We start from the raw sequence: 22,255 nt of genomic DNA, 5'->3' as shown, positions 1-22,255 counted from the left end.
CTATCACATGTGCATGCATGCGCGCACACACACACACCTTTGCCTATTTATTTCAGAGGTGTGGTCACAGAATAGGTACTCTGGGAGCTGTAAAATGCAATGTTGCTTTCATCTGAATGGCACCATGCAGCCAGTTCACCTGCACTCAAGGCTTGGGTCCACATACCCTTCCCTTGGACTCAGGGGGACCCTAGTGACTGTGTCAACCACCAGGGAAGAGCAGAAGTAATGTTATGCGGATTCTCAAACCAGTCATAAGAACACCACAGGCTTCTCTTGCTCTTAGAATCCAGTTGCTAGGTTGGGAAGAAGGCCAAAGAAGCCTACACAGAGACCACACAAAGGGGTCACAAAGGTAGGTGTTCCAACAACAACCTAGCAGAGGTCTCAGCTAACAGGCCACATCAACTTCCAGGCCTGGGGCTGAAGACACCCCGTAGAGTTTCCTGCCCCTAGCCAATGTGTAAAGACAGGCCTTCAAATCTTCCCCGCTGAGCCCCAGATCCGTTTTTCTATATAGCAGAAAAAAGCTGACCCCACCAGGCTATTTCCAAATTCTTGTCCCACAGCAAATTCCTGTCCCACCACTAAATGTTTACGCAGCAGCGTGCCATCTTTAGCACCTATAACAGTAGCATAATTACCACACAGAGGAAAGAACAAAATACATGTTTACTGAATCATTACATCTCAAATGCTATACTTAGAGAAACAATCCTAGGGGATGCTAAAAATATACTGTATTAATAAGAATTCCATTAGGCTATAGCAACAGAAAAGCTAAAACAGTTAACACTTCAACAAGCAAGAAGTTTGTTCCTCACCTAAAACTTCCGACGCTGCAGCTCAGGGCTGCTATTCCGGTCAGGGAGGGCTCAGACAATCCCTACCTTATTTCTGTTATTCATAAAAAGAGGCTTCCACCCCACAGTCCAAGATGACTGCTCAAGCTCCATCTATTATGTCTACATCTCACCTAGCAGACAATACCATTGTCTGGTATTTTTTCAAGATTTTTTTTTTTTTTTTTTAATCTAGCTAGCTATCTGACGTGGAGGAGCAGAGGGAAAGAAACTCAAACGAACTCTCGCTGAGTGCAGAGCCAGAGGCAGGGCTCGATCTCATGACTCTGAGGTCATGACCTGAGGTGAAATCAAGAGTCAAGAGTGGACACTTCACTGACTGAACCAGCCAGGTGCCCCTAGACCCCTCTTTTTCAGAATACTTTCTGCAGGTACATCCATTGGCCAGAACATGCTCATGTGGCCACATTAAGCTACAGCAAGGCAATCTGAAGAAAGCTCTCTATTGCCATGTCCCTGCTGATAAATGTCCTCCCTGGAGGATGGAAAAATGGACTCTGGGAAATAAGTCTGCCACATATTCCAAAATTCAATTCATATTTGGCTTAAGATTACAGTTTCAAATAACGACACAGCTACCTCAGGAACCATACCAGTGTGGCCCCTGTCAGACTCTCAGCTCTAAGGATTTAGTTCAGAGCTTTCTGATCAAACACATGTCTTTACAAGATTATCAACTTTCCACACCAGATAGGTATAAGCAAAATGGCAAATAAGCACTTAAATTAATGAGTCTTGAGAAAGCAAAAGACATTTAGTGACAAATAATTCCTCTAAAAACAAAAACATATCCTGGTGGGTAATCTGTGTTTCCTTAGACAAGGCACTCGATCAACCTAAAGTCCCATCTCATCAGCTGTAAAAAGGTATCACATGTAAGTGGTTTGTCGTGAGGATGAAAGATTACACGTGTTAAAGTGTTTTGTAAACAGCAGTTTTATACAAATATAAAGTTATGAACCTTCAAAGCTATCACTCCAATAAAGACACTTATTCAATTAAACATCTTTTTAGATTTTTTAACAATGTATAAATACATTCCACAAAATAATCTGTTGGTTAAAAGACTCCAACAAAGTTTACAGAACCAAGAACAGAATTTGTAGACTCCTACAACCACTTGTAGATTGTTACATATATTGCTTTAAGAAATACCATTAATACAAATGCATGATTTACAATATCCCCATTATAAGCAAGAAAAAATAGATCCATAAAATGTTTCTTAGGCATTTATTATGCCAAGTATTTAGATGATTATTCTCACTATGACATAAGAATAATACTCTTTTAGTGATAAAAGATAGAATTCATTAGGCCAAAGACCACTGAAGAGCTTCCAGGAAGTTCCAAAGTAAAATCTGGCTCTCCCTTCCAAAAAATAAATAGAACAGCAGCAATCTCTAAGGTATCCCCTAAACATAAACCATGAAAATTCCATTTATATTAATTGGGCCTTAAGTACATGAGTTATTACAAATAAAAATAAAATTTACAAACTAGTTAACCACTGGCCCAAATTTGGTTTGTACCTGCCTGTGAGCGCCTAAGATGAGAAGTTTCATCACAAAGTATATATTATGTTGTAAAATTAACCATTACCTCTAACTTACACATAAGCCAAAGTGCTCACTCTTACCATGGAAGCAAAATGTTCTTCTGGCAACAATCTACAGAAATAATATGTACACATCTAGAGTTCTGAGACAGACCGAGAACATCCTCCTACATCCTACTGGATCCGATTACAAAGGTCTCCCTTACAAATGTCCATGAACACACTTTCAGTAATCCGGGATATACAGATTACGAGGACTATGTGCATACATATGTAAGTCGTAAACCAGTTTTGACAATGTTCCTGGCAACACCATATTTTCAAACCCGAAATGCTAGAAAGAAAACGAACAGTTGATGTGAAAACCACCTTTCCATTTTTTAAAGTAAATTTTAAACTGGAAAAAACAAACCCAATGCTCCTCTTTGCAACATGTACTGAGTTCCAAAAGGTTCAGAGTCAAGAATCTCTTCAGTTGCTCCCAGTGTAACAGAACACAGGAGCTTGCTCGCACTCTCCTCAGGAAGTCTGGTCTTCTCCAGCATTCTGCAAAAGAGAAAGAAATCCTTATTGTAAGTGAGAACTCTTTTACTTGGTGAACCAGACTTCAAAGCACGAGGAAAACATTCCCTATCCATCAGCAGAGCCAGCTGCTACACTACCTTACAGTGCATGGCCCAGTTACATTAAAAATTCTGGACATGCCAGAGAAGCAATCGATGGTTCCACCGAGACATCCAGCAAGCCAATGTCATGTTAGCAGAGCACCACCAGGTGCCACGTAACTCCACTAACCCGACCCATGTTATGGCAGGGTCAAGGTTCAATTTCCCTGTGCTCAATGTCCCTCCCTGCTTTACAAACACTAAAAACCCAAAAGAAAAAAACTAATAAACACATGCTTGATGGGCACCTGGGTGGCTCAGTTGGTTAAGCTTCTGCCTTCAGCGCAGGTCAGGAACTCAGGGTCCTTGGACAGAGTCCCACATCAGATGCCCTACCCAGTGGGGAGTCTGCTTCTCCCTCTCCCTCTGCCTCTCCCGTTCCTGCACTCTCTCTCTCAAATAAATAAAATAAAATCTTTAAAACACACACACACACACACATTTGACAATAACCACACAGTGGACCTCAGCAAAGGTCTATCTGGGACTGTGCAAAAATCCCTCAGGAGAAGAATCATGTCCCTACAAGACTATTCGTTTTCTGTACTTTTTATCATTTATACAAGAGAAACTGTACAGTGGAATGAAAGAACAATAAATTTCAAGAGAAAACAGGTGGGTTAGGCCCTAGCTAACTATCACGTGTTGGCGGTATATCCTTAAGAAGTCACTCAATCCATCAGGGTACCAGCCATCTAAATGTAGATGTAGTTCCTGGACCAGAAGCAACAGCACCACCTGGGAACTGGCTAGACATGCCAATTATGAGACCCCACCCCAGGTCAACTTTGGGAGTAGGACTCAGCAAACTTTCTCTTAGACTTGTGGGTGATTCTTAGGCATGTCCAAGTTTGAAAACCATTGTCTGGGGATCCCTGGGTGGCGCAGCGGTTTGGCGCCTGCCTTTGGCCCAGGGCGCGATCCTGGAGACCCGGGATCGAATCCCACATCGGGCTCCCAGTGCATGGAGCCTGCTTCTCCCTCTGCCTATGTCTCTGCCTCTCTCTCTCTCTCTCTGCGACTATCATAAATAAATAAATTAAAAAAAAAAAAAAGAAAACCATTGTCTGGTATTATCTGCCCAACCTACTGCACTAAACAACTGGGAGGTATCATACAAAGTAGCTAGTCAATTTCTCCCAAGCTATTTAACCATTACTATTCACCTAAAACCCTGACTTAAATCTTCACACTGGGAAACTAGTTAAAACTTAATGTTCTAGAAAACAAACAAATAAATCTGAGTACTCTAAAACAATCTTTAATGATACAGTCTTATGTCTCTACTTGTTCTTACTATAAATCCTAAAATCATAATATACATTGTCCAAAACTGCTCATTTTAGAGCCACTAGAATTAATGGAAAGCTACTGAACTTAAGGCAAGTTTTTTAAGGCAATTTTTTAAAAACAGATTGTTATCAACAGTAAGTTATCCCTGTGGTTTTAAAATAATTTCAGGGCAGGGTGCCTGTGTGTCTCAGTCGGACTCTTGATTTCAGCTCAGGTCACTATCTCAGGGACGTGAAATCGAGCACCCGCTGAGAGATTCTCTCTCTCCCTCTCCATCAGCTCCTCCCCCCAACATTTTCTTTCTAAAATAATAAATAAGAATAAAATAATCTCTGGGCACTGACAATACATTTCTAGAATGTCCTAAAAGTCAAGAGTAATTAACATAACTTTATCATCATCTCATAGTTAAAAAACATGTGCCTTAAAAAACCTACTTTTTTAAGTATTTCACAAATAGTAAGAAACTCTCTAAGAATTAGAAACTTCATAAAATACTCAATAAGAATTAGAAATGATTCCATCAGTCACTGGCCACATCAAAATTACCCTCACATCCAGAAAACACTTACTTGTCTTAAAAACTGCTTTCCAAGATAAGATGTAGCCATGTTGGTTAAATTCTTCCTGCTGCCCACCTTGCACCTGATATAGCCATACAGGTTGGCACCTTGTAGCACCACACCCATGATAACCACCGCCTGGGAAAGAAAAAATAATCCATGGTTACTGGCCTAAAACTGACCTTTCTCTGTGCCAAAACAAAACACACATATGCCAAAAAACAAACAAACAAAAAGACACCAACAACAAAGCAGATTGTCATGGGAAAAAGAAGGAAAAGGAAGCTCATGGGTGGGGCTTGTGCCAAGGAGACTCCTTAACTTAGCAGAACAGACTTATCTAATACATGCTGAGAACAACACACTCATCATCCACCCAACAAATACTATATTAAACACATATGCTATATAGCAGACCCCATGGCAATGCAGTGGATGAATCGTTCTCTAATATTTTATGTGCATCTGCAAATAAAGATTTATAAAAATTAAATAAATGAGATTCAGAAGAGGCTCAAATGTTAATTATCCCTTTAACAATCATGAGAGAATGGCCAAGAGATAAAGCTCAACAAACCAGGAGCATGCGGAAGGGCATCATCTCTGCTCCAAGCTGACATGTGTGACAACTGGCTTCTGGGGAAGCAAAGCAGAGTAGCAAGGCAGCAATCAACAGGTGTTTGCCTTCTGTGATGAGCAGGGTGCAGGGGGAGGCCTAGGAGGAAACGCACTTTGGCAGAGTGGTTTCTTCCTTGCGGCCACATCTAGGAACCTACAGGTGAGCCCACTAAGAACATTAAAGACTGAGAATAACTCAAGCCTACTTTTTAAATATCATGGAATAAAAGTGCATTAGGACAATGTGAGGAGGTCTCATGGGTGGGCCTCCACCCATGGAGGGGGTGGGCCAAGTTCTTCTGTTAAAGGCCAGATAACAAATATTTTAGGGGGCCAAGGGATCTCTGTTGCAAACACTAACTCTGCCTTTCTGGCCCCAAAGCTGCCACAGACAATACATAAACAAGCAAGGCTAGACTCCAATAAAAAGTTACAAAAACAGGTGTTGGGCTGGATTTGGCCCATAGGCCATCGTTTGCCAACCCCTGCTCTAGAATAAACAACTCCTCAACCCATCGGCTGTTAAAAGGATTACCCAGGAAATATTTCTATCCGTAAAAAGCAACACAGCTAAACAGAGTCTCTCTCTACAATCCAGACTTACTCTCCTTAATCCTTAAGGAGCTGTACAGCTGATTTTAAGGAAGTTAGAGGATTTGAATGTTTAATTAAGGAATAGATTCAAATTCCTAGTAAAAGTAGATTTGTACTTGCTATTTAAAACTTGTGTTTCACAGAAATAAACACATTAGAATTACACAAGGTTACCTAAATAAATATAAAACTATATTTTTATTTAAATAAATCTCTTTCAACTTCTCATGCCTCTCAAATTGGGACACTCCTAATATGCCAGTGATCACCTGAATGCATAGACTGAGCATGAGTCCTGCAACACATTTTAAAATGTATTTATAAGTTAAGCAGACATCTGGTTTAAGATGGTTATAGGAAAGCCAGACATCAAGATCTCTCTATCCCTAATATATAATAGTTTTTTTAAATACACAGGTTTAAAAGAGATTAAAGGCAAACAAGCTGATGCTAATCAATATTTTAAAAGAGGTGGTGGGGGGGGTGCTGGTGGTGAGAGAAAGAGCCAGCTTGGTTTTGCTCTATACAACTCCTAGCTCTAACGGAAATTTAACTGATGATCATTACTCCCAACACCTTAGAGGCAGAAGTTCAAAGTATATAGACAGCTCTGAGAAAAAAAATGCAAAAAGAGACATGACTCCTACCACACAACACAAGATATAAATCCCAGCAGTTTGCCATGAGATGCCCCCTCTGATAAGGAGAAGGAGAAGAAGGACTGGCAATCATTAAGCCCATGTTCTCAGCAGAACAGGGGTAGGAAGAGGTTCCTGGAGAGCCTGAGTGACGACCCTGTAGTCTTCACCCAGGATCCCAAGCCACCTTCTTCTGCATAACCTGTCCCAGTTCTGTTTGAGGGAAGTAGAAACAGTGCTAGAGAAGAACGGGGCTGACTCCCCCATATGGATGATAAGGCTCTAGGGCCTCACAAATGATCTAAAGCACCAGTATGGAGCACATGCCCACCCAGGAGAAAGAACTGCACTATCTAAGAGAAGGCAAAACTCAAGCAAGCAAATAAGTAAGTCTATAACCAACAGAAATCCAAAAGCAGAAGCCAGGAAGAGAAGTGGGAGAAAGAAGTGTGCCATCCTTCACAGCAGGAAACCAGCACATATTCACTACATTTCCTAATCCACGAAAAGAGAGTGTGATACAAACATAAAGGAAGAAAGACCTGCTAGAAAAACTAAAAATACAGAATAAACCTTCCCAACCCCAAGAAAGAATTTATGTGCATATACAACGAAAAAAAAAAAGACCCTATATAGCAAAATAGAGACAAGAAAATATTAAAAATACAGGGAAAAACATAAAGCCAAAATATACCTGATATCAGTAAATGTTAAAGTCAACTATGAAAAAACAAGATTCATGGTTTGGGTCAAGTGACAGATTATATTTTCCAAAGATGTAGCAATAATACCTGTCCCACATGCTTTTCTAGAACCTCATCAACCTACAGAGCTTATTTCCCATTCCCTTGAATGAGGACAGGTGGCAAAAGTGATGATTTCTGAACCTAGATTGTTCCCATGGCCTGAATTGTGTCTCCCCAAAATTCTAATGTTGAAGTCCTAATCCTAGCACCTTAGAATGTCACTGTACTTGGACACAGACTTTTAAAAGAGGTAATAAAGGTAAAAATGAGGCCACTAGGGTGGACCCTAATCCAGTATGACTAGTGTCTTTGTAAAAAGAGATTAGGATGGACGTGCATAGAGGAAAGACCACGTGAAGGAAAAGATGGCCATCCACAAGCCAAGGACAGAGGCCTCACAAAGAAGAAATCAACCCTGCCAACATCTTGATCTGGGATTTCTAGCCTCCAGAACCGAGAAAATGTTCTGTTGCTTAAGCCCCCTAGAATGCAGTACTTTGTTATGGCAATTGTAGCAAATAACACAGCTGTAAAAGGCAACTCACCCTCTGAGCTGAGACACTCCGCATTAGAGCTATGACCCTCCAAGGAAACAGTCTAACTGCCATGAGAGCCACCATGCTGTGAGGAAGCCCAAAATGGCCTTGTGGTGAGACAACGTGGAGAAGCCACAAGCCCTCATGAAGAGATGCCTTAGCAGCCTCCAGCCACTGCCTAGCTGCAACCACATGGACCCCAACCCACAGTCTCCCAGGCAAATCCTCTCCAAGCTCCTGAACCAGAAAAACAGTGAGAGATAATAAAACAGCTCTTATTTCAAGCCACTACATCCTGGGAAGATTTACAACATAAGCAACAGACAACCAGAATAAGTTACCAGCTAATATTTTCAGAAAAGCCCATTCTGTTAGTTCCAAACCAAGCTAACCATTTTTGTTTGGCATTTATTGAACACCCCCATCCAACAAGATAATACTGCAATAAATATATGGTGACCTCTGTACAAGGCAGTTGTTAAATCAAAAACTCTGTTAGGCACTTGGGGAATCAGTGAAATGGGATCTTTAAGAGGATTCTACTCTCCAGTTCAGAGAGCAAGGAGAGTTGGGGACTAGAACTTGGGAAATGTGTGATGGAGCTGCCTATTCAAGAGAGGTCCCTAATGTTAACATAGGTGGTTGCTTCTGATGATTATTCATCAGTCTTCCTAATGAATCAGTCGGTACATCCTCACTGATACTCACCAACCACTTCACTCGGAAGGAGAAAAGCGCGCTAAAGGCAAATATCACCCACAGCACAGGACAGGCAATAAGTCCTAACCAAAAGATTCTTGATTCGGCCTCAGAAACTGTTTTACTCTCTTGAGCAGATGCCTAAAAAAGAACATGAACTTAATAAACCAATATTTTAGCACTTATCAGTAAAAAGTTTAACATTTTTAATTAAAAATACCTTAATTTAAAATTCAAATAAATTAATACAGATGATTCAAGTCCCAAGTTAGAACCCCCGCCCCCCCCCCAAAGGAGAGTTAACATATTTACCACTATTTAATTCTAGGAACTAGCTTAAATGTGCTTTAACTCAAGAATTTTGTATTTTCAGTTCAGAATGGACAGTCTGTCATGACCCAAGATGGTAAAGGTTGTTTCTGACAGGCTTCTGTTCAATTCTTCTTGCACTCTGTTTATTCATAAGAAAGCTTTGAATCGCACCATACGAGGTAATGTTCAAGGCAATGAAGGCTACAGTCACCCTGGAGACTAAAAAGTCAAGTCAGGGACCAGAGAAAGAAATGGAATCAGGGGATTTTGGACAATGACCAAAATGTCTTAGCAATACCAAGAAATTTTAAAGGGTGGTAAGCTGCTTCCATATAGAGTAGTAATATAAAAGGAATATTACTGAGCATAATACTGTGTTCTCAGAAGTGTTGTCAAGGCCTTTCCAAGCAGAAGGCAAACAACTTTATCAGTAGTGTCTCCAGGAATTCTGTCCTCTGCCTCCCAGGCTGACTTCTCCAAACTGAATGTTCGCTACAGATAAGCAGGCCAACCCAAAACAGATCAGCCTCCCTGAGGGTTCCTGAAGGCAGAAGTTTGAAGAACCCTGTTCTGGTTGACTCAGACTTTCTATCTACTTATAATCCCTCTTCTTTTCTTTTTCCTGCCCACATGTGGGAGTGAACCATGGGAGCAAGAACAGAAAAAGGTGCTGGAAGCAGTTATCCGCTGACAGGGAGAGATCCCTGGAGACACCAGGCACAGCCACACAAAGCTAAGAGACCACAGAGATCATTTAGCAGCAGCCCCTGATAAGCAGCTTAGCACACAGTACAAACTCTGACCCCAAATCCTTTCTCAGAGGCTTCTTTCCTGTATGTGCCTTACTTCCAACCTCAATTAGACAGAAAACGCAGATAGTTTGAGGCCGTCTGGTTTAGTGCTGACATGCCAAGCGATCCGGTTAGTACTTTTCATCGTGAATCCCCCACCCAAAAATATTCAAATGTAATCTACACATAACTTATTGAATGACATTTTGGAAAAAGGGGGGGGGGATTTACCTTCCTGGACTCAAACACCCAATGGCTTTTTCCATCTTCATCTATATGATTCCACCAACGCAGACCAACCATGAGTCTACCGGTGACATTCTGATAAAGAATAACATACACACATTTTAAAAGCATTGTTTAAAAGACCTACCATAAGGTCATATCTTCGGCTTTTCCTCCATAATACCCAGTTAACAAAGACCACCAGGTAGGCCTGGACATAAAAAATAAAGAAAACAGAACAGCAGGACCAGCAGGGGTGGAGGTGACAGGGTAAGTTTATCAATAAACATCACCCTAGGGTGCCTGGGTGCTCAGTCAGTTGAGCATCTGCGTTTGGCTCAGGTCATGATCCCGGGGGTCCTAGGATCCAGCCCCACACTGGGCTCCCTACTCAGCGAGGGAGGGGTGGGGGGGCTGCTTCTCCTTCTCCCTCTGTGTTCTCTCTCTCTCTCTCTTTCTCTCTCTCTCACTGTCTCACATAAGTAAATAGAATCTTTAAAAAAAAAAAAGAAGAAGAAGAAAAAAGTTTCTATCAATTATAAGCCACCCAGACTATGGTACTGTTTATAGCAGCCCAAACTGATTAGACAGTGGTGATAGACCAAGGCTTTTTTTCCTCTTATTAGTGTAACAAATTACTTTAATAGCTCTCTCAATCTTTATTTACTCAATATTTATTGAGCACCTACTCTGTGCTACAAATAAAATGGTGAATAACAGATACCACCCCTATCCTCATGGAGCTTCAAGTGTTATGGGGAAGAGAGGCAGTGAACCAATGCACAAATGTGCTGCCACCAACTATAGTAAGTGCGGTAAGGGAGAAGTGCAGGATGCCTTAAGTAAGAGGAGAACAGGGAAATCTGATCTAGTCTGGGAGTCAGAAAATGTCTCCCTGAGGAATCAACTTTGGGAATGAGATTTAAAGGATAAGCAGGAGCCACTAATGCAGAAGAGTCTTAATTAGAGGTGCCCACTAACAGATTCAGGAGTTCTGTAAACTTGGTGAGGAAAAAAAATTCTATCTTCATTTTCACTAACTTCCAGCTGAAATTCAGTTTATCTTTATATTATAAATGTAGACAATAAACCCCAGTAGAATTACCAGTACCTGTGACTTGGACCAATAAAAACCAGGATATTATTTGCATTGTATTAGACCTGCTGCATGTATCACAAAATCGTGCTTATGCTCATCACGGCTTGGGAAGCAATTAGACCTGCCTCTAGATCTTCTTGTTTAATGCATTCGTAAAGAAGCACATAGTACAAAATCAGAAATTTGCCTTTCTTAATGTTTTCGTTATATGTCAAAATAAGTGACTTTCTTCGTAATCCTACAGATTTTCCTTCGTGTATTTAAAAGCTCTCATAGAAAATTAAATTAATTAATTAATTAAAAGCGCTCGTAGCTTCGAGACTGTGAAACCAGTCTCACATGGCCATCCTGGGGCCATGGTGATAGGGGGGTTAAAAAAATATTCCAGAAGAACAGTCGGCACAGAGCTCTGAGGAAGAAAGTAACATAGACAGATTTATAGGACTTGGTGACTGACCGGATTGGGAGTAGGAAGTAGGAAGAAGGCAATTCCTATGACTGATTTGCTCAAGTTAAAAACCAGTGACTCGAGACCCTGTGAAAGGGAGCACGAATGGAAGAGCAACATCTCGGGGCCAGAGGAGAACAGTAAGATTCCATCGAAGCGGGGTGAATCTGAGGTTCCTTCAAGACAATGAGGTGAGACCATCAAGAGGACAGACAGATGGGTCTGCAGCTGTGAGGGCAGGCCTGGGCTGGCAACTGAGGTCTGGGGGTCACACAGCTCACAGACCACCACAAACCAGAAGCACAGACATACTGCCCAGGAAAGGAACACAGAAAGAGAAGAAAAAGAGGAGCCTTCACGCCAAAATCCGTATTGAAGAAAAGCTAATACTGAAAGGCTAAGGAAAAGAAAAGAGCTGGTAGGAAAGACGGAGCACAGCTAGAGGCCGATTTTACTGGCATTTTCGAACATCTTCTCAGAATATTTTCACACTCTTTTCCCATTTCCCCATTCTTTACATTTCTACTTTGATCATTAGATTATTTTCCAAATTTCTCTTGGGCTTATTGTTTTTTGTCTTTGAAGCTTCTGGACCTCTAATAATAAAAACCTTTAGTCTGCCATTTTTCCTCCGAGTTCAGCCTTCAACACATTCTGAAAGTTTCGATCATTGACACTAACTTATAAACAATCTGTATTTATAGTCTGTTTCCTGTTTAAGCCAAGAGCTTTCACCAGGTTGGCTTTAATTTGTAATTCGGATTTTAAAACCCTTTTTTTTTTAAGATTTTATTTATTTGAGAGAGCACAGAGATCGAGAGAGAGAGAATGAGTAGGGGGAGGGGCACCTGGTCATTTCATTCAGATCCTTTAGACCTTATTTTTTTGTCGCTTTGATGTGTTAGACTCCTGTCACAATAATTTTCCCCACCTCCCTCTAGAGCTTCTAACAGTTTCTCTCTACATACACAGAGTGAAGGAATGTCACTCTGTGAATGGTCCTCACTGTGACTCATAAGATGAGCTTCTCTGTTCCCCTAAGTGCTGTCTTACTCTCTATTTAGTCTGATCATATTACAAATACCAGGTTTCTTTTTGTTTCAGTTGGGCTGATTATGATTACTATCTTTGCGTCCTTTTACTTTTTCTAATGCCACCATTTTAGTTGGATCCTTCGGTTGGAACTTTTGATTTCTGACCCAATCTTCAAATTTTTGTCTCTTAAAGAGAGTTTAATCATATTACATTTAGTGTTATAACTAATTTGCTACTACCTCCATCACCTTGCACTCTGCCTTGTGACATTTAAGCTTTGCTTTCCTTCTCTTACTATGTGAACTATGCTTTAGTTGCTCCTAGCCTCTCCAACACTGTAGAAGATACACAACTTATTTTAAATTTTATTAAGTTACTATTAAAATTCTAAAACCATTAGTTAACCTTTTTTAGTGTCAGAAAAGGAATAAAACAAAAACCCCATAGAGGCTATTACATTTAAAATTGCTTTAATAATCTTTTATTTGCCTCTTATTTTTATTAATAAGTTAAAATTAAAAAATTAAAAATTAATCTCCTTTTGCCAAGTGCACTGAGGTTTATAAAGATCGTGATGCATCTCTGTTCTAACAAGTTTCCCAACCGGGCCACCCCCTTCTACCAAGTCCATTTAATAATTTCCCTATTCTTGACTTCTTAATTTTACATCGTATCTCAATGGTTTGGATATCTATAAGTAATTCTGCCACAGATAAAAGTGATATTTTTAAAGCCCCTGTTTAAAAAAAAAAAAAAAAGAAAGAAAGAAAGAAAGAAAGAAGTTTATCAGAAAATATATTTTTGGGCAATGTTTTTTTAAAACTCTAAGCCCAGAAGGATTTAATTTATTTATAAACATTGGGAAATGACCAGGAAGAACTGACCAAAGGCCTAGTTCTCTTTGGCTAAACAGAGATTACATGAAAACAAAAAGAAACATTCCTCAAAACAAAATTGTGACTGGGATACAGTAAACACTGCAGAGCATAAAGCAACAGAAGAAATTCAAAGAAAGACAAGCCAAAGACAGCACAAAAGAAAAGCCTACATAAAAGAGACCTTTATAATCCTCATTCTCAGCATTTCGCAGTGTGTGGAAGCTGGCCAGCACCAAGCCAGCCACTTTCAGTGTCTGTAAGAATCCAGAGGTCTAAAAATGGTGGATCTGCAGACTGTGAATATTGTAACATCTTCCTGGTTTTTGAATCAATATACATCTCTCTGAAATCCCAAAATTAGCTTTTGGTTCTTTTTTTTTTTTTTGGTATTGTTACCTTTGATTTTTTTTTTCCTCACCATTTTACTAGGAAAATTTCAAGATACACAGAAAAGTCAACTTTTACAGTTACCACCCACTTAGCTACCACTAGAGTTTACATTTAATATTTAATATTAATATAGTTACTTTATCCTATGTTATATGTCCATCTACCCAAGTACCTGTCTATTCATCTATCTCTCCACCTATCACTGCATTTGAGTGTAAAGCCACTTACTCCCTCCTATCCCTTACAACAGTTTCTGAACCTCAGCACTATTGACATTTTGGGCCAGGTGATTAAGCAAAACAGGAGGTATGAATGAGAAGCAGTATCTTCCCCGGCTGCTTATCACATTTTGTCTGTTTGATTTTACAGCTGATGTAGGCTGACATAAGGCAGAGACAAATCAGTAGTATAACAACCTACATGTGATCTAATGATATTAACACGATGAGGGCTGACATAGGTAACAAAAAGAAACTAATCTAACACAAATCCAAACTGCTAAGAGTCATTTTTTTTCACTTTTTACGTATCATTCAATCTCATATTAAATACAATGTTAAAATAAAAATGATTAAACCTACCTTGACTGCCCAAAAGTCACATGACAACAACAAGATAATTGTCACCATACAGGCAATAAAGCTGCTGCTGAACAATTCACAGAGAAGATAGACTACAATTGCACTGACTCGAAAGAATAAATGGAAAAATGATGCCACTGGATGTCTGAAAACCAAAACAAAATAAAAGAAATGCAATTACATTTCACCACAGGTACTGCAGACGGAGATGAATGTTTCAGCCATAACATAACCATGCAGTTTTGTCAAAGCAAAAGAAATGACTTGAGGAAGAAGCAAACCGCCTACCTCTCTTAATTTCCTAAATCCCATTATTTGACTAGACCCTGTTGTCACAGAAAATACACTATGGAAACAGGACTTTAATACCTCACTGAATATAAGCTTTCACAAAATATATAATGAGAAACTTTGCCGATCTTGGAGAATTAAGAAAACTATACTCTTAGGATTAAAATCCTATCTTCACATAAAAAACTCATTCTGGAGCACCTGGCTAGCTCAGTCAGAAGTGTGTGTGACTCTTGATCTTGGGGTCTTGAGGCAGAGAGATTACTTAAAAAAATTAAAAATAAAAGAATTCCTGGGTCCTCAGGAAATCACTTCAGGCTTTAAGGCAAAGTAACTATCAGGGAGACCTGTTTTTAACAGCTTTATTGAGATATAATCCACATACCATACAATTCATCTATCTAAAGTGTATATCCCAATGTTTTTTTGGTATAATCACAGAACTGTGCAATCATCACCACAATCACTCTCAGAACTTTTTCATTCCCCAAAAGAAACTGTGTCCCCACTGGCAGTCCCTCCTCACCGACCCCAACCCCAACCCCACCCCATCCAGTCATAAGGCACCACTAATATATTGCTGCCTCTACACATTGGCCAATTCTGGACATTTCACATAGATGAAATCATACATTATGTGGTCTTTTATGACTGGCATCTCTCACTTAGCATAACATTTTCAAAGGTCAGGTAGACTTTGACTGTAGTTAGCAAATTTCTTTAGAGGGAACTAAATTTGGAATAGAAATATGTTTGGCTTGACATGTTCATGTTATTTTATTGATAAAACACATGATTTTGAAATTTACATAGCAAACCAAACTGGAATGGGTCTACAGAAACTAAAGAAATGGTGCGTTCTTGGTAAACAGGAGCTAGAAGTAAAAACACCAATGATCACAAAATCAGATTCACAGATGTGAAAACTCAGCAATGAGTAAAATTCCATATGCCAGTTATTCCCAAAGCAAATCTAAAAGGTCCTCTTTGTCTCAGATCAAAGCTCAAACTAGTGATGTCCACTATTCACAAGGACATAACAAGCGTTCTGCCTCAAATCCCATCGGCTGGTGCCCATCTACAGACAGAACAGCACTGGGCACTCACACAACTCTTACACCTCCTACCTGATCTTGGATTTTTTTGGTCTGTTACTCGTCTCCTCTTCCGCATCAAACAGGGAAACATCCTCGGTGTCGTCATTACTGTCCTAGCAGGAAAATTAAATCTCCATGAAGTAAGGTGAAATTCAGTACCCACGTGCCTCCCACAAAGAAGGCAGCACGCCAAAAAAAAAAAAAAGGAGGCAGCACGCCAGTCCAAATGGAAGACAAGAGTAAGACACTGTCACGGACATCAGGGAGTTCACAACCTACAGAAAGGGCACCCCAGGATCATGTGGCAACGAGCCATCGCTCCCCGCTGCTGAGCCCTATGAGAAAACCCAGGGGTGCCAATGATGCTCCTGCAAACTTCCCACGTGCGCTCTCAGCTGCTCTCTCCCCAGCCACAGCGAAAGCAGAGACCATCGGGGACACATTCGATGCTTTTGGCCCCTACTTATCTTCTGACTGTCCCTCCCACTGAGTAATGCAGCAGCACCACTGCCACATGTTCTCTGAAAACACCATGGTCTCCCATCTGTCTCCCTTTCTCATGTGTTCTCCACCCAGAAAACTCTTCCTGTCTCCATCCTCTACATAGCTCACCATTAGGCAACACCAGATCTCTAATTTCAGCTAAAATACTGAAAGAACTAAGAAAATTTCACTGAAATCCCCAGGCTTCCCATTTCCCATGTTCCCACAGCACCAGGACAAATGCTCACCTGCACAACCATCTCAAGGTACCTGCAGGTCTCCAATGACTACCTCCATCTAGACTCTATGCTACAGGAGGGCAGGGAGTGTCACTCCTCGTGCACTGCATTGTAGTAAGTCCTAGTGTCCAGCAGAGCACCCTGCCAGGTGGTACAGTATTTATTGAAGGCAACAGCAAATGCACAAAGGAGGTGACTGCAAACTACGATCAGAGACAAGAGAAATACAAGTGCAAATGAGAGCAGGGGAAGGAAGAAGCTCATTTCTGTTAGTTCTGGAAGAGGGCTTCTGTGCTGGGCACTGACAGAGCAAGGGGGCCTCCTGTTCACACCAGTCCCTTGACTGGTGTATTTTCAAAAGCAGAAAGTAGAAATACACAGGTATCTATAGGGAATGGCCAAGAAGTCCACATGGTAAGTGAACAGTGAGAGAAGCAGAACAAGAGCTAAAGCTTTAAAAGGAAAATGGGGGATCCCTGGGTGGCGCAGGGGTTTGGCGCCTGCCTTTGGCCCAGGGCGCGATCCTGGAGACTCGGGATCGAGTCCCATGTCGGGCTCCCGGGGCATGGGCCTGCTTCTCCCTCTGCCTGCGTCTCTGCCTCACTCTCTCTCTCTCTATCATAAATAAATAAAAATTTAAAAAAAAAAAAGGAAAATGGTCTCAGAGATCGGAGACCAGTAGTTCTCAACCTTGGTTTATAGGCTGGAATTGCCTGAGGTGCTTTTAAAAAGGAAACAAAACAAAACAACAAACAAACCCTGATGTTTGGGTCCCCGCCCCAAGGTTCAGATGTAATTGGTCTGGGGAGTGGTCTGGGCATCTGGATTTTTTTAAACTCCCCTCCCCAAGATGATAAAAATGTGCAGCCAAGACTGAGATCCACTGTATGATGCTATGGATTGAGACTTCCGCCCTTGATCAAAACAGTCCAATCTACATCCAGCATCCAGGGTGACCTTTCACACTTAGATCATATCAACCTCCTGACAACCTAGAGGACTTTGAAAAACTGACTCCCGGGATCCCTGGGTGGCGCAGCGGTTTGGCGCCTGTCTTTGGCCCAGGGCGGGATCCTGGAGACCCGGGATCGAATCCCACGTCGGGCTCCCAGTGCATGGAGCCTGCTTCTCCCTCTGCCTGTGTCTCTGCCTCTCTCTCTCTCTCTCTGTGACTATCATAAATTAAAAAAAAAAAAAAAAAGAAAAACTGACTCCCTATCAGGACCCATGGTGACCTAGCCCCGCCCACTTCTAAGACCTTATCTCCGGACACCCCCTTCATGATCTGTGATGCACTGAATAATGCTTCCTCTCCCTCCTGCCAAAGACACCCTGGTTCTAATGCCTGGAATTCATAAATATGTCAATTTACTTAGCAAAAAGATTTTTTGCAGATGTGACTGAATTAAGGATCTTGAGAGGGGAAGTGGAGCCTAGATTTTACAGGTGGGCCCAACGATGTAATTACAATGGTCTTTACAGAGGAACAGAGGAGGGTCAGAGTCAGAGAGGGTACTGAGACCATGAAATGCAGAAGTCAGAGAGATTTGAAGATGGAAGAAGACCACTAGCCAGGAATGCAAGTAGCCTCTAGAAGCTAGAAACAGCAAGGACAAATCTAAGATTCTCTCCTAGAGCCTCCAGAAGGAACACAGCCCAGCCAATACCTTCAGGTTAGCCAGCCCTCAGGACTCATTTTGGACTTCTGACCCAGAACTGTAACATGATAAATCTGAATTAAGCCACTAAATTTATGATAATCTGCAGCAACAGGAAACCTATAGAATAACTATGCCCATGCCAGACTGTCTTCTTTTTAATTCCTTGAACATGCCAAATTTGCACCCCACTGGGTCCTTTTACATTTGTTCTATCTAGTTCTTCCTAGAACACTCTTTTCTCTTACCCTGTTCTTTGTAAAACTGGCTTATTAAATAAATACCAAGCGCCAAGCACTGTTTTTAAGTGGTACACCCTGTAATAAGAAAAAAGACAAATAGTTCTGCACTTTTGGAGCTGCCTTTACCAAGATGGGGAAGGCTGTGGGCACAACATCAGAGTGAAATTAAGAGTTTTGGACTTTAAGCTGAAGATTCTGATATTAAGAACTTAAAAAAAATTGAGAAGAGGAACCATTAGCATGCCCTGCGCACAGGACTATCACGTTCCAATTTAGGTGTTAAAAGGAAAATTCTGGGGCAGCCCCGGTGGTGTAGCAGTTTAGCACCGCCTTCAGCCCAGGGCGTGATCCTGGAGACCTGGAATCGAGTCCCACGTCGGGCTTCCTGCATGGAGCTTGCTTCTCCCTCTGCCTGTGTGTCCCTGCCTATGTCTCTCTGAATAAATTAAAAAAAAAATTTTAAAAAGGAAAATTCTGGCTACTGTATGGAGACTCTGGGAGGGAGAGGGAAAGACAAAGACACAAAGCTATGAGGCTGGTTTAGGATTCTAATCCTAATAACGGAGTCAAGAGGTAATGGGTTGCTCTAGGGTGGATGCATTGGAGGCGGTGAAATGAGGTGGACACCTGGGTGGCTCAGTCCATTAAGCCTTCAGCTCTGGTCGTGATCCCAAGATCGGGCCTTGAGCAGGCAGCCTGCTTCTCCCTCTCCCTCCGCCCGCCTTTCTCCCTGCTTGTGCTCTCTCCCTGTCAAACAAATAATAAAATCTTAAATTTAAAAAAAAAAATGGGAATAGTCAGCATGGTTGTGTTTTTCTTCAGCCTGGGTACACGTTCTGAAAGCGGAATCTAACCATCATTGGAGGGACGTCTGGGTGGCTCCGAAGCTGAGCATCTCCCTTCAAATCAGGGCGTGACCCCGGAGGTCCCGGGATCGAGTCCCAGGTCGGGTTCCCTGCGTGGAGCCTGCTTCTCCCTCTGCCTGTATCTCTGCCTCTCTGTGTCTCTCATGAATAAATAATTAAAAATCCTTAAAAAAATAATAATAACCATCATTGGATCTTCTCCACTCAAGCGACCTCCTCAGAGTGGTCTTTTCTGACCATAAATTCTAAGGTGGTCCTGTTTCTCTGATACTTGCCACATCACTGTGTGTTTGCCCTCATTACCTGAAAACCTCCTCAGCTATGTGACTTATTCTCTCCTCCCACCCCCGGCACCATAAGCCTGTCTGTACTGTTCACAGCCCTATCCCAGGGCCCAGAACAGGGAGTGCCAGGCCCATAGTAATCCCTCAGTAAGAAAAAAATACCTACATTTTTGAGTGAAAGTGCACTAGAAGCAACAAAAAAGTTTCTAGCATGGGAAGAGATTATTAAATGATTCTTACTCATCTGGTCGCAAACGGCAACTAACTCTTAGGGGCACAGATGCGATCACCAAAGTGGACCAAAGTGGTAACAATCACCACTGGCGTCACTCCGGCAACGGACGCACGACGGCGAGGCCCTGGCGGTGCCTCCTCCTCGCACAGGACCGCGGAGCAGCCGTCGGAGTCCCGGAACGGCTGGGGAAAGCCGGACCACCCGCAACTTCACACCTGAGGGCGTCCCCGCAGCCCGGCACCCGCGCCGCCCAGCGCCCCGCGTCGGCGGCCACGGCGCTTCTGCACAGGCGCAGCCGGGCCACCCTCCTCCACCAGAGGCCTCGGGGCTCCCGACCGCGCTCCCGGACACGCGCCCGCGGCCCTCGACCCCCCGCGGCCCCCACCCCCAGGCTGGGGCTGCAAGCGGGGCTGCAAGCTCAAGGGCCCGGGGCCCCACACTGGCGCCCCTCGGACCCGGCAGGCCCGGCGCCCAGCCACACCCACACCCACACCCACACCCACACCCGCCCTCCAGGAGCGCCCGCAGCCCCTCACCTGCTGCAACATGACGGCCCTGCGCCAGCCCCACTTCCGGGAGCCACGTCAGCCCCGCAGCTGACGCGACGCGGTCGCCACGGGAGGGGCGGGACAAAGTACGAGCGCAGCCCGTTCCCACTTCCGCTTCCAGGTGTTTCCCAAGGGGCGTGACTGCGAGGGCGGGGCGAGCACGTGGGCGGGGCATCCGGGGCGGAGCGCGAGGCCGGTTGGGGGTCTCGGGGGCGGGGCGAGTGTGGGGGCGGGGCGAGCTGGGGCGGAGCGCGAGGTGGCGGGCGGCGGGGGTCTGGGCGAGCGCAGGGAGAGACTCGGCTCGGGTTAGCCGGCGGCGAAGCGAGGACTGAGCGGGGGCGGAGTGCTGGTCCCAGCGGAGCGAAAGACCCTGGCGAGAGCATCCCCGAGGCTCCGTCCGTGACCTGAGAGCAAGGGGCGTGGGGCCCTATTATTTCACAGTTGCGTTGTGTTTGAATGTTTTACAGCATGTGTTCATGTACTGTATGTGTACCCTGAATTGCAGAAGCAACTGAAAAAAGGTAAATGTGCTCCTGTAAAGAGGCGGGAAGGTGCTAAGAAGAAACGAGGTGGAGGGCTCTAAATGCAGGGAGGAAGACAGGCCAGGAAACAGTAAGGAACAGAGGTGGAGAGCGTGGGTTTGAGTCCCTGCATCTCCAGGTACTAGCTGCCCAGCTAGCTTCTACGTCCGCCGCTCCCCAGTTATAAAGTGGGGATGAAAACGGTGTCCCAGGGCCGCCCGGGTGGCGCGGCGGTTTAGCGCCGCCTTCAGTCCAGGGCGTGATCCTGGAGACCCGGGATCGAGTCCCCTGTCCATATTGGGCTCCCTGCTTCTCCCTCTGCCTGTGTCTCTCATGAATAAATAAGCAAAATCTTTAAAAAGAAAAGAAAAGAAAATGGTATCCCAGTAGGGTAAGCGTGCTTAGTAAATGGAATTCTTATTACTGCTTTTAAGTTTAATCGCTGGAGGTATCATTTCACTACGTGAAGGACCTGAAATTCAAGGACTTTACATCATCTCTGACACTGTGATTATAATAGTGTGATTGTAACAATAGCCTATCTGCCCAGCCTACATCAAAGTGCTGTTGGGAGACTCATGGAATTAACACATTTCCTTTATGGAGGGGATCCCTTCCACAGAAATCACAATTTTTACATGGCTATTTATTAGTGCTGCGTTAATTTACTTGAGAGTGAGCAGGGAGGAAGAGAGAGAGAAACTGAAGCTGATGCCACAGTGAGCACAGAGCCAACTCAGGGCTTCATCCCAGGACTCTGAGATCATGACCTGAGCTGAAATCAAGAGCTGGTTGCTTACTGGACTGAGCCACCCAAGCACCCCTGCATTCCATCTGAATCTATTACTTGCTATGTCAAAAAACCTTGGTTCAGTCTACCTGCTGTGCAGGCAAAAGCCCAATTCTTCCCTACTGTGTTTTTCCACTATCTCCTTTACTCCTCCCATAAAGCACTTCTCTTCTGGTCACTAGATGTGTGGAAGTTTCTTCCCCACGCCAAGCAATTTTCTGGAACACCAGCTGGGTGTCCTACAATTCAATTCAATTCTGAAAGTATCTATCAGGAGATAGAAGCCAGATCCCACAGGTTATAGGCTCAGTCCCAGAAGACCCTCACACACATGTGTTTGCACTCTCTCACACACACACTCTTCAGATGCCACTTGGAGGCCCAGTTTCTCACCTGGGCTTCTGACCAACTGGCTATAGATCAAAGGTTCCAATGACCTCCTTCTTAAGTTCAATTAATTTGCTAGAGG

General features: G+C 43.1%; 1 protein-coding gene across 1 annotated transcript; it reads right to left on the bottom strand.

The window, feature by feature from the left end:
* Positions 1 to 653: 653 nt before the first annotated feature.
* On the bottom strand, positions 654 to 20,581 carry TVP23C (trans-golgi network vesicle protein 23 homolog C). Its single transcript, XM_055307213.1, has 7 exons — positions 20,464 to 20,581; positions 15,951 to 16,033; positions 14,533 to 14,677; positions 10,108 to 10,197; positions 8,783 to 8,914; positions 4,952 to 5,080; positions 654 to 2,967 (listed from the first exon to the last, which is right to left on the bottom strand). Exons 1-7 carry the CDS (start codon positions 20,473 to 20,475, stop codon positions 2,941 to 2,943), a joined length of 618 nt encoding a protein of 205 aa, XP_055163188.1. The 5' UTR covers positions 20,476 to 20,581; the 3' UTR covers positions 654 to 2,940.
* Positions 20,582 to 22,255: the final 1,674 nt, after the last annotated feature.

This window comes from Nyctereutes procyonoides, unplaced genomic scaffold (genome assembly GCF_905146905.1).
Source record: "Nyctereutes procyonoides isolate TBG_1078 unplaced genomic scaffold, NYPRO_anot_genome, whole genome shotgun sequence".
Lineage (NCBI taxonomy): Eukaryota > Metazoa > Chordata > Mammalia > Carnivora > Canidae > Nyctereutes > Nyctereutes procyonoides.
Note: the sequence above shows the minus strand (reverse complement) of the source record. Positions and strands in the feature narration are given on the sequence as shown.

Coding starts and splice junctions, on each gene's coding strand:
- TVP23C (XM_055307213.1), bottom strand. Junction 8,915..10,107: donor GGGTGTTTGAGTCCAGGAAG/GTAAATCCCCCC, acceptor GTTCTTTTTTAG/GCATCTGCTCAAGAGAGTAA. Junction 2,968..4,951: donor GAAAGCAGTTTTTAAGACAA/GTAAGTGTTTTC, acceptor TCTCTTTTGCAG/AATGCTGGAGAAGACCAGAC.